Source organism: Acomys minous, assembly GCF_964271855.1.
Source record: "Acomys minous genome assembly, chromosome: 2".
In the NCBI taxonomy this organism is placed as follows: domain Eukaryota; kingdom Metazoa; phylum Chordata; class Mammalia; order Rodentia; family Muridae; genus Acomys; species Acomys minous.
In genome coordinates this window covers 47937478-47951577 of record NC_140484.1, presented here as the reverse complement: position 1 = coordinate 47951577, position 14100 = coordinate 47937478, and the positions used below count along the sequence as shown (strand labels likewise).

Sequence of the window (14100 nt, the reverse complement as noted above, 5' to 3'; positions counted from 1 at the left end):
GCAGAGTCCGTCAGAATTGGAGAACGTGGAAGAGATACAGGGGCAGAGAGCACGCCAAGAGAGCCTCAAAGTTAGCACGAGAAGGGGATTTCATTTCTATCAGGGGCGTATTAGGTCAAGGGAAATGAGAACGAATAAGGGCTTGAATGGGTGCTTTCTTTTGTCATGAAGCTGGAATAAGTGGGAAGGGTCGCGATACCTCGTACCCAAGGAAAAATGGAGATTCTAGTCCTATCCGCTTCTGCAGCGGGCCAGCTCTGGGAAAGACAAGCCCGTCAGACCGAGGCCCAGAGCGGGCAGCATACTCCACTCCTGGTTTTGATACCCACCAACCCTTCTTTCCCTGGCCCTCCGCTGTTCCCAGTCCCGAGCTAACGCCCTCGAGCGGCCACCGAGCGGAAAACCCGGTGCGGATCTCCAAGTCTTTGGAACGGAGTCAGAGGGCACCTCGGAGGAGGTGGCTAGCTGGGCGACCCTTTGGCATAAGAGTCCACTGCCACTCGTGGCGCACGGACCGAGTGAATCACATCTTCCGTAGGCTGGACTGACCTAGCCATGGCACTCCGCCGTCCTTCCAGGCGGGGCCCACCCGAGAGCGCCTGAGGTGCGCGGGGCGGCGGCCGTGCCCTCGGGGCGGCTCCGGGCGGCGGCAGCCAGTCCAGCGCTGCAGTGCAGCCTGCGGCCGGCAGTGGGCGCAGCAGTGGCAGTGGCCGTGGCGCTCGGCGGCGGGCGGGCGGCGCCGGCGGTGCCCCGGGCGCGCACACACACATACACACATACACACACACACATACACACACACACACACTCACGCACGCACGCACACACATACACACACACACCGCCTCGTACACACTCACACACGCTCCGGCGCGCACACGCGGCGCGCAGGCCAGAGGGAGGAGGCTCCGCGCGATTCGGCGGCAGCGGCGGCAGCGTGCTCCGCGGGCGGCCGGGAGGGCTGGCGGGCGGCCCCCGCTCCCCGGCTCCGCGGCTCTGTGAAGCCCGCGCGGCCCCCGCCTTCGGACCCGCCCCCGGGGGTCGCCCGGCCCCATGCCCTGCAGCGGCGGCAGAGCAGCGCGCGGCCGCAGGCGGCTCTGAGGAGCCCGGAGGGAACCGGCGACGAGGGGACCATGTACCGGGACCCGGAGGCGGCCAGCCCAGGTAAGCGCGGCCCCGTGCGGGCTGGGGCGCCCCGCACCGGCGGGCAGGACGGCTGCAGCGCCTGAGCGCCGTCTCGGAGCCCCAGCCTGGGGCTGCTGTCGGCTGGAGCCACACGAATTGCACCCCTTTCTACCAGGGTCATCCCTGCCCCGGGGGCGTGGGTTCTAGCGGCAGAGACTCTCAGACCCGGCGGTCGGGACATTGCTAGGCTGGATGCCCGGGGCCGGCTTCGCAGTGTCCCCACAAGGACCTCCCCCCCCCACCCCACCCCCAGCAGCCCAAGGACAACGTGTGTGGCGGAGCGAGGAGCCGCTGTCCCCGTGGGAACTGGGTAGTGCCCTCAAAGGTACCCCTGCTCCCCATCACCAGTGCCTTGGGGATGTCAGTACTGGAGGACCTCAGAGCAAAGAGGATCCTGATAGCTCTGGGCCAAGATTGTGGGCACAGGGGAGCGGAGTGTCATCTGCGGTGCCAACTGTGAATTGAGAGGGCTCCAGGGGGCAAGTGGGAATCTGGTGCAGTGGCGGGGTATAGAGGCTTCTTGGGGGTGGGGAACTGCAGGAGCGATGAAGGGGGGAGGCAGGGGTACCTGAAGAGAAAGCGCAGCGGTAGATGACAATGGGGGTGGCAAAACAGTGTTCTCCTAGGCTTGGGGAGGGGGACGCAAAGAACACTAAACTCACTCCAGTCCTACCAGGAAGGGGAAGGGGGCCGCACCCCTTTGCCTTTCTGAAAGGGAGTGGCCTGGGAGCCCACTGTCGGCTTAGCATCTGTATAGCTTCCTTAAAACCCAAGCCAGGAATCTCTCCTTCCTCGGGAAATTGCTCTGCCATTTCCTCCTTGGCTCCTGGCGCCTCCCCTACGCAGTGCCCACCTGTAGACAGGTCCCCTGCAGCTCCTGTCCAGGCTCAGTTCCAGCTCCCACCTGGGATACGCCTCCAGACGCATCAGAACCCCTCTACCCCCACTTTTGCTAGTTCACACCTCCTACCCTCAGGGGTCTGTGTCTAGGCTGCTTTCCAAGGCTAAGACCTATTCCTACCCAAGAGTCTCCAGGTTCTCTGTGGTGGGCCCCTGGGGGAGGGGAGAAGAGCCAAGCCCCAACCCCTCCACAGAGGGGGACTGAAGACCCGAAACTCGGCACAGCAAGCTGCTGGACATTGACTTTGCCCATTTGTGCCCAGTTCACACTTCTACTTGCTGTTGTCCCTCAAGGGACACTCCAAGTTCACTGAGGTTGACCTACTAGGTGCCAGACACTGGACTCACTCAGCACTTGGGTCTGAGACTGTCTCCTCTGGAGCTCCCTTCTCTGAATGTCCTCTAGGTGTGGGCTGAAGGGACATCCCCTTTGAGGGGCCCTCTCCTCATCTGTCTGAACCCAGGTCACCTACCCTGACATTTTTCCCCAGGGAATGCCCACTTCTTACACTTGGACCAAAGGCAAGGGCATCCTCTTGTTTGGCTTACTCTCAACAGGCAAGCTCAGAGCCCAGCTCAGGAATGAGGGAAGGAGGGATGCAGCAGGGACAGTCACCCTTGGGGCCATACCTTCACCTAGCCACTCTTCTCCTGATACTTTGGCATCATGACGTCCCACTCCTCCAAGCACCTCTGCCCTCTCCACAGAGAGGCAACTTGACGTGCTTGGCATCTTCTGGGCAAAGGGCCTGGATTCCACAGCTGCTCCTGACAGGCTGGCAGCTCTTGGACCATTCCTTTTCAGCTTGCCCATTTTGCCCCCCTTGAAACTACAGGGTCTACCAATGCCCACAGCAAGGGTGGTTCTGAGCGTGAAGGAAGCTGGTGAGGTTTTCTTCTCTCTCATGTGGGCACTGGCCTGGTAGAATCAAAAAACAGGTTGGAGCAGGGACGGTAAGTTTGGATCCTGATCCTTTGGGGCCTCTCAGGGCCTTTTGGACACCTTAGTGTCACTGTCCACTTCCTGGAATCACTGTAGTTTCATGTCAGATTCCTATCGCCCGCAGCTTACTCAGGGTCTCCCAGACTCTGCCACCCACAGACAGGGCCCTGTGTCCCCCATTTCTAACCACCCACAACTCCCCTTTGCCTAGCACCAGGTAGGAGTGAGGTATGCAAATGAATTCCTGTGTGACTCAGACCAGTCCCTCATCTCCCCTCTGGTCCCACAGGAGCCAGTACCTCTTACAGCCTGGTCCCCTCATCCACCCTTCTGAGGAACACCTGTGGCCCACTGTTGTTTTATTACAAAAAAAAAGAAGAAAAAAAAAGAAAGAAAGACAGAAAGAAAAAAAGAAAAAGAAAAAGAAAAAAAGAAGAAGAAAAGAAAGATATTTACCTGACAGGTGCTATTCCTTCTCCACCTGGTCCCTGGTCCCCAGGCACTATTACTTTTGTTGTTATAAAAAATAATAACAGAAAGAGAGCAGGAGCCAGGTGGAGAATGCAGACCTGTTCCCTCCTGTGCACACCCACGAGCTCCCACTCCAGACTGCCCAGCCACCCCTGGCCTCCCTGCCCCCCTCCTCTGCGCTCTCCCTCCCACCCTCCGTTCTGTGCATCCCGAAGCTGGCCTGGCCTGCCTTCTTAGTCTGTCTCCCTGAATGTCCCCAGGCTGGGTAAGGCCTCAGCAGGCCTGCAGGGGTCAGCGTTGCAGTGGGCAGGCAGGACAGGCAGGACAGCAGTGGGAAGGAGGAGGGAGGGAGAGGTGACCTTGCGGTGAGCTAGTGAGCAAGGCCAAAGAGAGAAGGGCTGGGAGAGAGAGGTCAGGTCCTGAGGACTTCCTGCTCAGTCACCAAGCTTCTGGGACTTTGTTAGTCCCACTGGACAGCAGTGCCTGAAGCCTCCATCTGTCCCACCTGTTAGCGGGCTCTGTCCCTTGCTATTGGGCAGGACATTCCTTAGGGGTAAAGGAGACACACTTATTTATATATCATATAGGGCAGAGGGCCTTGGCGTGGCAAGGTAATTGTCTAAATCAACTGTCTGCTCCCCGGCACAGTTAAGGGTAGAGTCTGATGAAGGGCTTGGCAGGAGGCTGGAGTTTGGGCTCAAAGAACAGATGAAGTTTATAGTATAGGGGCCGTGGATGGGGCCAGGGCTAAGGCTGGGTGTGGAAATCCAACAAGGCCAGACTATCCCACAATTTCCCTGACAACTGCTCTCCAAAGGACACTCCTCCCCTGGCTGACCCCATCTGCACAGCCTCCATTTGCTGTTATGCCTGTGTCCTGGGCTTGGGGGGCAGAGGCTAGAACTTCAGAGCTCTTGGTTCCCCATACCAGGTATGGCAGGAAGGATGTCTGAAGCTGAGCAGGTCTAACATTGGGTTGGGAGAGGATGACCTTTATGTACAGGGGCCCTCTAAGCTGTAGTGTTGCTGTGGAGACAGTCTTCTCATTGACTCTGGTCTGTGCTGTTCCACGGCCTTGTGTGTGTGTGTGTGGGGGGGTATAACTTGACCATCAGGCTAGGTGCTTAAGGACCCGAGGATTGAGAAAAGAGATAGCCTTGATGACCCTCTTTGACAGTAGGGACGCTAGAGAAGGTTGGATCATGATAATGAACCAGCTTATGAGAGGTACAAAGGGGGAGGGTAGCTAGAGGCCAGAGGTGGGCATCAAGTAAGCAAAGAGGTCTTTGGACAGCCGGTCCTGGTCCTAGCTGACCCACAAGCTCCAGGGGCAACAGAGCAAGGGTCCTCTAGCCCTGCTATTGAGGCATGTCACGGGGGAAGGGAGAGGGAGCGTATGGTCCCCTCCTCCCCACCCTCACTCTCCACCCACCACCTGTTCTCTCAGGGACTTTGAATCCTTATTGAATCTGATGGACCATTTTCAATAACTGCTTCCCCCAGGGGAATGAGGCCTAGAACAACAGGAGAGCGTAGCTGGTGAGGGTGCCGTGTGCTGGCTGCGAGGCTCAGTCCTGAGTGGAGGAGGGGGAGTTGATTCCATTGGCCTCCTCAGAGACACTGAGATATCCCATGTGGGCATTGACATCTCTGTGTGTAGTCGCCATTCCATGGTCAGTGCCCACAGGTGGCACTCATGGTCAATGAGGTCAGCTTTTTCTATCAGGGCGGTCACTGCTCTGGCCAGGTGCCGGAGCCGGCCTGTGCCAGGCCAAGCCTGGGTACCCTTCTGCCTTGCCAGGGAAGCCCAGCCAGTGGTGCCAAGCGAATTGTGCCAGTTCTATGGACAGGGAGGTGCTGACCTTCAGGCAGCAGGGGGTAGCCCTGCTGGGCTCTGTCCAATTTGCCTCTGGAGGGCCAGGCTTTGTCTCACCCAGCAGAATTCCCTGAGGGTTGGAACGGAGTTGGCAGACAGCATGGGACCTGTGGAAGGGACTGGAGAGTGCCCAGCATCTATGCCTGCATTTCCAACCCGTTGGTAGGAAGGTGGGCTGGCTCCGCTCCGCGGCTGCTCAGGAAGGCTCGGCAGCTTCTACCTGGAAAGGGACCCTTGGGAAAGGTGTGCCGCCTGCAGTGGTTGGGCCTGAAACTGAGTTATATATGGTGGGCTGAGATGTTTGGGGAATTGGTATATCCACGTGATAGAGCATGTGGGGCTCCAGCGAGGGGGAAGGGGAAGACGGGGTGGTGGCAGAAGCTTGGTGGTTGTGTGTACCTACATGTGTGCGTGTGTGTGTGTGCGGGCGGCAGCTGGCTGGCCGTAATAGCTGTGCTCCTCCGAGTGCCGAACGCCCTGCCCGCTGTAAACAGCAGCTAATGAGTGTATTCATAGCGAGGTGCATTGAGGTGTATGGGGAGCTGTGACGGAAAGCTTTGGGGAAGGCCCCTCCCCTGGCCCTGTACTCAGCCTGGCAGGGTGTAGGCTCTCTAGGGATCCTGCCTGCCCCTGCCACACCCTCAACCTGCCAACTTGGCCATCTCTGAGACTTCCAGCTTCAGGGAGCAGGGCCTCACCGAGCTGTAAGCGTGCATGGGTGCGAACATAGGATGGGCTGTGGGAGTGTTCTGTGTACAGAGATGAGAATATCATGGTGCTGTAAGGCCGTGTGTGTGTGTGTGTGTGTGTGTGTGTGTCTAGCTGGGTTAAACTGAATTCTTCTGTGCTTTGGTGACTGCTTGATTCTATGCATGTGTGTTTGCACCCCTCCCCCGGGCCCCAAGAAAAGGACTGTCCCATGTATCAGTAGTCACCCTGATAGTGACAGAACCAAAGGTATTGTCAGAGCAGGCTTATGCTGCTGGCTCTGTTTCTTCAGTGTCCTTGGAGTTTGTGGGGGGGGGGGGGAAGGTGAGGGCCTCTGGGGCTGCTTGATGGAGAGAAAGGGGTAACCCTGTTCCTCCCACTGGAGGAGACAGGAGGGGGTGCCTGATACTTGGCTTCCCGAGCTACTGTTTGCATCAGCAAAAGGTGGCCTCTGGTTCTTGTGTCTCTGGGAACCCCAGAAAAAAAGAGGGGTGCCAATGAGTCTGTCCTAACTGGTTGATGGTGTGTGCTTGCTCCCTTGCCTGGGCTGGGTAAGTGTGAAAGGGGTGTCTGCATGAAGCCCCAAATGGGGGGAGTAGAGGAGAAAGCTGTGTGGCTAATGTGTCCAATTAAATTATTTCAAACCCTGCAGCGGCAGCTGCTCCCGGTGGGGCTCTGGGTACAAATTGGATCCGTCTCATTACTACGGGATAGTGTCAGCAGGGCCAGAGAGCTGTGGCTGTGGCAGGCTTGGCCAGCCTAGAGTGGGGCCCTCTTCTGCTCTGCCTAACCTGAGTACACCAGAGCCCCCTAGAGGAGTTGCTCATCAAAACACCCCATGGGGGTCTCTAGGCCCAATGAGATATTAGGGTTCCCTGTCTATCACCTTGCCATCCCTGACCTTCTGTGTGGCAAACCCAGGACCCCTCTGAGCCCCTGTTTTTTTTTTCTCCAGGAGTAGAGTAGGCTGTGCTCTGCAGGTCATGTAGGTTAAGGGAGTCCTTCTCAGCTTGCGCAACACTAGGCCCAATGAGATATTAGGGTTCCCTGTCTATCACCTTGCCATCCCTGACCTTCTGTGTGGCAAACCCAGGACCCCTCTGAGCCCCTGTTTTTTTTTTCTCCAGGAGTAGAGTAGGCTGTGCTCTGCAGGTCATATAGGTTAAGGGAGTCCTTCTCAGCTTGCGCAACACCTCCCTGCCACTAATATTAGCAGAAGCACTGTAGTAGCACGCTCTTATTTGTGGAGCGCTCAGTATACGCCTGGCGCCACCAGGGAAGACTTGCTTAGGCCAGGGCCCCTGGGCTCACCGGCTGTCCACGTGAGTTCCTGCAGAGGTAATTGTTGCTGTCTCACTCTTCCTCTGCCCCCTCAGTTTCTTCCTCTGTGAAACGGGCATGATGACGTTACTTCTTTCCTGGGTGACTGGAGGATGAGGAGAGATGAGGCAAGAGAAGCAGTCATCCCAGAGCCTCGCACGTAGTAAACACTCGTGATATGCAAGGGCAGCTGTTATCAACATTCCCCCGTACTGAGAGATTGATGTGTGGGACGGGGGTTCCGGCAGCTCCGGAAGGACAAGCATGCTGCTGCTTCCTTAGTGGAAGACTCGGGGAGGATCTCACGGGAGGCCATGGCGGATCAGTAACTGTCAAAGTAGAGTGCTCAGCTGGGTGACTGACAGGCGCTCCTCTGCGCGCACAGCACAGCCATCAAGCGAGCTCGCCCTGGGAAGGACTTGCGCTTGATTACAAGTCAGTTTGGGGGATCCAGTCATGCTGCAGGATCCAGGAGTTTTGGGTGCAAAGCTTTGGGTCTTGAAGACCAAATAAGAGCTTGATATAGGAAGAAACACAGGCCAGGCACTGGGCAGCTGGGAAGGGGCACGTGCAAAGGCGCAGGGTCCTGAGACATCTCGGCCAGTTGAGGCAGCAGTAAGCAGTTCCTGAACTTGACTGCGAGGGAGACCCTAGGTGAATTGTGTCAGATTAGGAAAGGGCCTGGCTTCCAACTGGGCTGTTGACACAGAGAGCAACACGGTCTCGTGTGTTCCACGCCGGAACATCTTCCGTAGCCAGAAAGGATCTTGGACTTGTGATCTTCCTGCCTCTACCTCCTGAGTGCTGGGATTCTAGGTTTATACCACTACACCTAGATTGTGAAGTGCTGGGGATCGAACCCAGGGCCTTTGCAAAAAAATTCTACCCACTGGGCCACATCCCCAGCTTTGTTTTGTTTCTGTGAAGAATTGAGAGCCTTCTGAAGAGATTCCTGTAAAGAACTGTAACAGTGTGGCAGTGTGGGGGATGGGAAGCTTGGCAGTAAGCTGGTAATGGAGTTGGTCTCACCAGGGAACATACCTGCCGGTCTCTGTCTTCTCGTCTCCATGCCTAGTTCTCTCACCTGAACAGGGTCTTAAATTTTCAGGGCCTAGCTGACCTGGGCCCTGGCCTCAGCAAACCTGTGTTGGAGAGCGGCCATCCAGATGGTAGCCAATGTGGATGGGCATCAGTAAAGAGCCTGAGAGGGCCTTCTAGCACTGGGGTCACTAGAAAAGGCCTCTTAGAGATGGATAGGAAGCCAAGTGAGTGGCCCCGGGGCCCCTGGGATGTAGTCGATACTCCTCATGATTAGTTCTGTACCCTACACCCCACTTTGGGTATCTGGGCCAGGCCATAGCAGAAACCACAGAACTCACACTCAATCTGCCAGGTCTGGGCTCCAGAGTCCCAACAAATCTAAAATGTCTCCATGACAACTAGGCAGGGCATCTCCCTCTCCATGCCCACAGCCCCTGGCACAGGGGCCCATTTCCAGCAGGGTCTGGATATATCTTCCAATTTCCCTTGGGAGCAGTCATCCCAGGACAAATAGCCTTACACTGAGGTGCTGGGAGCGCGCGCTTGTGTATGTGTGTGTGTGTGTGTGTGTGTGTGTGTGTGTGTGTGTGTGGTGCGCACACACACGCGCGCGCACACACACACTAGCATTTGAGTCCATGTACATATACATGCATATGACTGTGTGCATGCATATATGTATATGTCTTTGTGCATGCATGCATGCTCTATCTTGTTTTTTCCATCTAAGCTTCACAGCTAGCCTAGGTTGTTTAGGTGAGGAAACTGAGGACCAAGGGAGCTAGAGGGTCTTGGCTGGGTCGTTGCACAAAGCAGGATAAAGAATTTGAGTCACTCTTACTCCACAGGCTGGGTGGTAACCACTGAGATATGCTGCCTAGAGCTTCCCTTATCCTACTAGGATCCCAGCCAGCCTGTCTCTCAGCCCATCTCTCAGAAGGGAGTGCTTGGAGTTGGTTTGGCTGCAGAGCTGGACTCAGAGGGTGTCCCCAGCACCTTCGTTAGTGCTTAGGGCTGTCCCTATAAACCCTTTATTCTCCGCTCCCTGAATGGAGTTGAGGCCCCTTTCTTTTCCATTCTTCTTCAGGCAAAGAGGAGAGATCCTCTTGCCAGAAGACCTGGGGGAAGGGGGAGGAGCCCCTCACTCCCTGCTTGGCACCTGCCAGCCTGGGTGGAGCCCAATGAATTGTCTGTGTGGCCCTCCCCAACCTCATTCCTCCCTTTCCAGCCCCCGCCTGGTTGGGGAGGTGCGAAGGGAGCGATTTCACAGCCTGTCAGCTGAGGCCTAAAAATACCCAGAACTCTGAGATGTTTGGGCAGGGGGAGGAGAGCGTAGGGACCAGGGATTGGGTGGAGGGGTGCAGTTAACACTCAGCCAGAGGAGCCTTGGTGGTACATATCCCTGCTTGGGAGTGAGGGCTAGACCCTCTCTCTGTTCCCATGTCCCCCATCTGTCTCATTTGTGGAAAAGACTAAGGGGGGGGCTGGTATCCCTGGGGTTGTGAGAGTTGAGTTATGACAGCCAGAACTGAGGGGAGGCTTGGTCCTTGGTAGGAATCACAGACCCAGAGCCCTCCAGAGCCTCGTGCTGATGCCTCTTTCTCCCTTTCCACCCCCGAGTTGGCTGGCATCTTCAGGCCGTGGGAGCCAGGCTGTGCCTGAGCCTGCTTCCTTCCTGGAGAAGGTGCCTGCTTCTGTTAGAGGAGAGGCGTGAGGAAGGCAGTGGAGGGGAGGGGGAGGGCGCTGCCAGCAGGTGTGTGATGTGACGTGTCAGCCACCCAGGCACTAGAGGGAAGCAGAGGAGAGAGGGTGTGGTGGCCCACGTCATCACCACGTGGCTGTGCAATGGAACGTGGCACGAGATCTCCACCAACCAACCAAAACCCAGAGGGGTGTGTGTGTGTGTATGTGTGTGTGTGCATGTGTGTGTGCGCGTGCGTGCATGTGCGTGCGTGCGTGCGTGCGTGCCTGTGTGTGTGTGTGTGTGTGTGTGTAAGTACACACTAGAGTTGGCCTCTTCTTGGTGCTGGGATACTTGTGGGCATATGTGACCCAGCATGGCTATGCCAGGTATATGCTGATTAAGAGCAGCTAAACAGGTAAGGAAGGATAAGCCTCATGCAGAGAACCAACCAAGAGCATGGGGGCTCTGGGTGAAAAGTCATGAGGGGGAGATGGCTCAGTTGGTAAAGTGCTTGCCTTGAAAGCATGAGGACCTGAGTTCAATCCCCCCAAATACACATTTAAACACAAAATCCCACCACAGTGGCAGACGCTTGTAATCTTAGCCCTGGGGAGGCAGAGACAGGAGATTCCTGAGGCATGCTGGCCAAGCAGCCACACCATCTTTGTGAGAGCTCTAGGCCAGTGAGAGACCCTGTTTCAAAAAAGCAAAAACAAACAAAATAATGTAAAACTGGTGTGGTGGCTCAGTGGGTAAAGGCACCTGCCACCAAGCCTGAGCCTGAGCTCATCCCTGGGACCCACATGACAGAAGCAAAGAAAAGCTACTGCAAGTTCCCCGATCTCCACATGCATGCTATGGCATCTGGATACCTGCCCCCCCCTCCCCTGCCACAAACAAAGTCAATAATAAATAAAGATGTAATGAAAATAGAATAAAAATAAGGGACAGCTCTTGAGGAACAACACCCACGGTTTTTCTCTGGCCTCCATGTGTGTACATGCAAGTGTGCACCTGCATGTACATGCCTGAGCACTCGTGTGTGTGTGTGTGTGTGTGTGTGTGTGTGTGTGTGTGTGTGTGTGTACATGCACACAGATGTTGCACCAGCATACACATAGGCACCCACACATGTAGACACAAGTAATGGGGTTCAGATCCCAGATCTGCTGTGTATGAATTCACTTTGCGGCCTTCGCCAGGTTAACCTTGTAGCGCTCCCATTCCTGTTTGTGAAATAGAGAAAACAGTGCTGCCTCAGGGGGGATCTTGGTATGTAAGCCACCTACAACTATGTCTGTCAGCAAGTTGGCACCATGCATGCACGAGGTGTCATTGTTATCTGGCCCCTACACTTAGATATTTCAGGTGAGAGCACCAAGACCCAGAAAAGGCAAATGACCTTTCTGAAGTCACAACAGTAAGTGAGTGGCTGAACTGAAAGTTAGGCTACTGCCTAAAAATGGGACTTGTTGAAATGTGGTACTGCTCCCTTTCAGACACCAAGGAAAACTGCAGCTCCGTTGGCATTTGGGGCTTAGATTTTCAGAACTGGGAACTCAGATAATGCCATAGCAGGTGGGTCTTCTGGACAGTGGCTTCAGGATGTCTGGCTAGCCAGCAAGTTGGAACCATATCACTGGCTAGCCCTTCCGAATCTCAGTTTCCTCACTAAAATAGGGTGCGATAGGGTTGTCATGGGGATCAAATGGGACCCCACACATCACATGTTAAGCAAGTAACACACGGCACCTAGTAAGTCCTAATAATGTTAGCTGCCATTGTTGTCCTTGAGGAGCCTCCCTGCCCAGCGCCCCCACCCTCTCTTGGCTTCTCTTTCAACCCCTGGCCACCCTTGCTCCCTTCCACGTGGTACGCCACACACCACAGGGATTTATTCGATCAAGGTCTGACTTGCTGGCAGCCAGGATCCACATTCATCTGCCGTTGCTGCCTAGCAGGGCATAGGACCCCCCTCTGGGACTTAGCTCTTGAGTCCTCTGTGTCCGGCTCCGTCACCCACTTGCTATATGACCTTGGCCAAACACTACTTCTTTGTGCTTTGACCCTACTGCTGAGACACGGAGACTGAAGCACATAGCCATAACTGCCCCCAGTCTTGTTACTGTGACCCAGCAGGGTCCCCTGGCTCAGCTCACTGAAAGAGGTTACAAGTTGGCATGGAAGAAAGTCATCTGGCTGTCCCCAGAAGGTGAAACATCTGGGGCGTGAGCTAGCTGGTGGACTGTCACGCTTGCCCTCACCTGTGGCTGTGTAGGAGGGTGTGTGGGTCCAACTGGCTGCGTACTGACATCGGGAAGGCTCAAGGATGGTGATGTGGAGCTAACCCTTCGTGGGGCTTTGGGAGCTGCCACCCCAAGTCATCCTTCCCCCGTTCTCCACTCCTCTCCCGGGATTTCTTGCAGTGATTCCTCCTTCTTCCCTGCCCTTCCTTTCTCCTTCCTCATGGAGTCTCCCGGTATCTCCCTCTCTGCCATCCTCTTTTACAATGTTGGCCATTTTATGGGGTGACTTCTTTTTCCTCTTTGTGAAGCAGGGAGATCTGTATGTCTCCGTGTCGGTTCCTTAGATTCCTTCCTTCCTTCCTTCTTTCCTTCCTTTATCCCACCCCTTCCCTTCCTTTCCTTGTGTCTATGTTTCTCCAGGTATCATGGCCCTTTCCGCTGCCCAGGCCTCTAAGGGCATGTCTAGACTGCTTCTAGCTCCTGATCTCCTGGCTCACTACCATTCAGGGGCCATCTTCCTAGCATCTTCACTTCCCTTCTTTCTTGTCCTTGAAACTCCTTGATCCTTCACTGCCCCTGCTGCCCCGACTGACCCTGACCCAGGAAGTTGTTGTGACTAGCACCTCCACATACCCTCATCCCTGTGGGTTGAGAAAGGGGTCAGCCCAGGGCCCTGGGACTGGCAGCCTCGCTTCCTAATTAGCAGGAGGTAATTGCCTGGAAGAAAAAAGCCATTTAGAATGAGACTCCAAGACTCCAACTTAAAGCTGAGCCAGCTGGTGGCCTCGAGGGATCAGGAAGAGGGCAAGCAGCCCAGGTCAGGGCCTCAGAAAGCCTCTTAGGAAATGAAGCCCCTGAGGATTTTCCTGCCTTGTGTGCCAGGACCCTAGCCTTGAGCAAGTGGGAAGTAAGCACTATGCTGGCAGGCCCACCATCTTTAACTGTGTTCTGACTCAAATGTGACCTAGGGCAAGCCACTCATTCCTTTGAGCCTTACTGTTGACTCCTGTGAAATCAGAGTCGGGTCATTCCTGCCTGCCCTCACCCCACAGTGTCACAAGGCTGAGTGCAATCAGTGGCTATGACAACACTTAGTAAGGCTACAATACTGCCGAGTGCAAGGCATTACTGTCTCCTCTGTGTGGCTCCCAGCTGAGAGGCCAGAGCGATGGAGGGGTAGAGTGGCTTGCAGATACCCGAGGGATGGTGAGGCCCCTTGAGCACTGGAAGATAGCTGAAGTTTAAGGACAGACAGATGGGGTTCATCTCCACCAGCGGCATCACTCCTAGGCATCACTCTTGCTCTCTGAGCCCCACTTTCTTTCTTTGTAGAAGGCTGGACATGATGCTTCCTCCTGCGGGTATTTGTAAGGCTAAAGACCACGATGTTTGCAGAGCTCTTAGCTTGATGCTTAGCACATAATAAGTGCTCAATGAATGGTACTACATAGCTTTACTGTAATTAAAGCAAATTAACTTGACTCCTTCCCTGAATTTAGAGAATCTGTGGTTTAGTATTGTCTTTGGTGATTTTATCTGCTTTGCTTTGTTTGTTTGTTCCGAGGTAGGCTTTCAGGTATTCCAAAACTAATCTCCTGATCATTCTGTCTCCACATCCTGAATGCTGCATCATAGGCGTGCAGCATTATTCCTAGTTTACTGGATGTGCTGAGAACCAAACAGTAGGACCTAGTGCATATTAGGCAAGCACTCTACCAACTTAGCC

The 14100-nt window shown here is 55.2% G+C and overlaps 1 protein-coding gene across 6 annotated transcripts in view; it reads left to right on the top strand.

The window, feature by feature from the left end:
* Positions 1-710: 710 nt before the first annotated feature.
* Positions 711-14100, top strand: part of SYT7 (synaptotagmin 7) — a 62578-nt gene continuing 49188 nt past the window's right edge. For all 6 annotated transcript variants that reach the window (XM_084774082.1, XM_084774080.1, XM_084774077.1 and 3 more), the window contains exon 1: positions 711-1164. In XM_084774082.1, coding sequence (XP_084630208.1) covers positions 1134-1164 — 31 coding nt within the window. In that variant the 5' untranslated portion in view covers positions 711-1133. The remainder of the gene's footprint in view (positions 1165-14100) is intronic.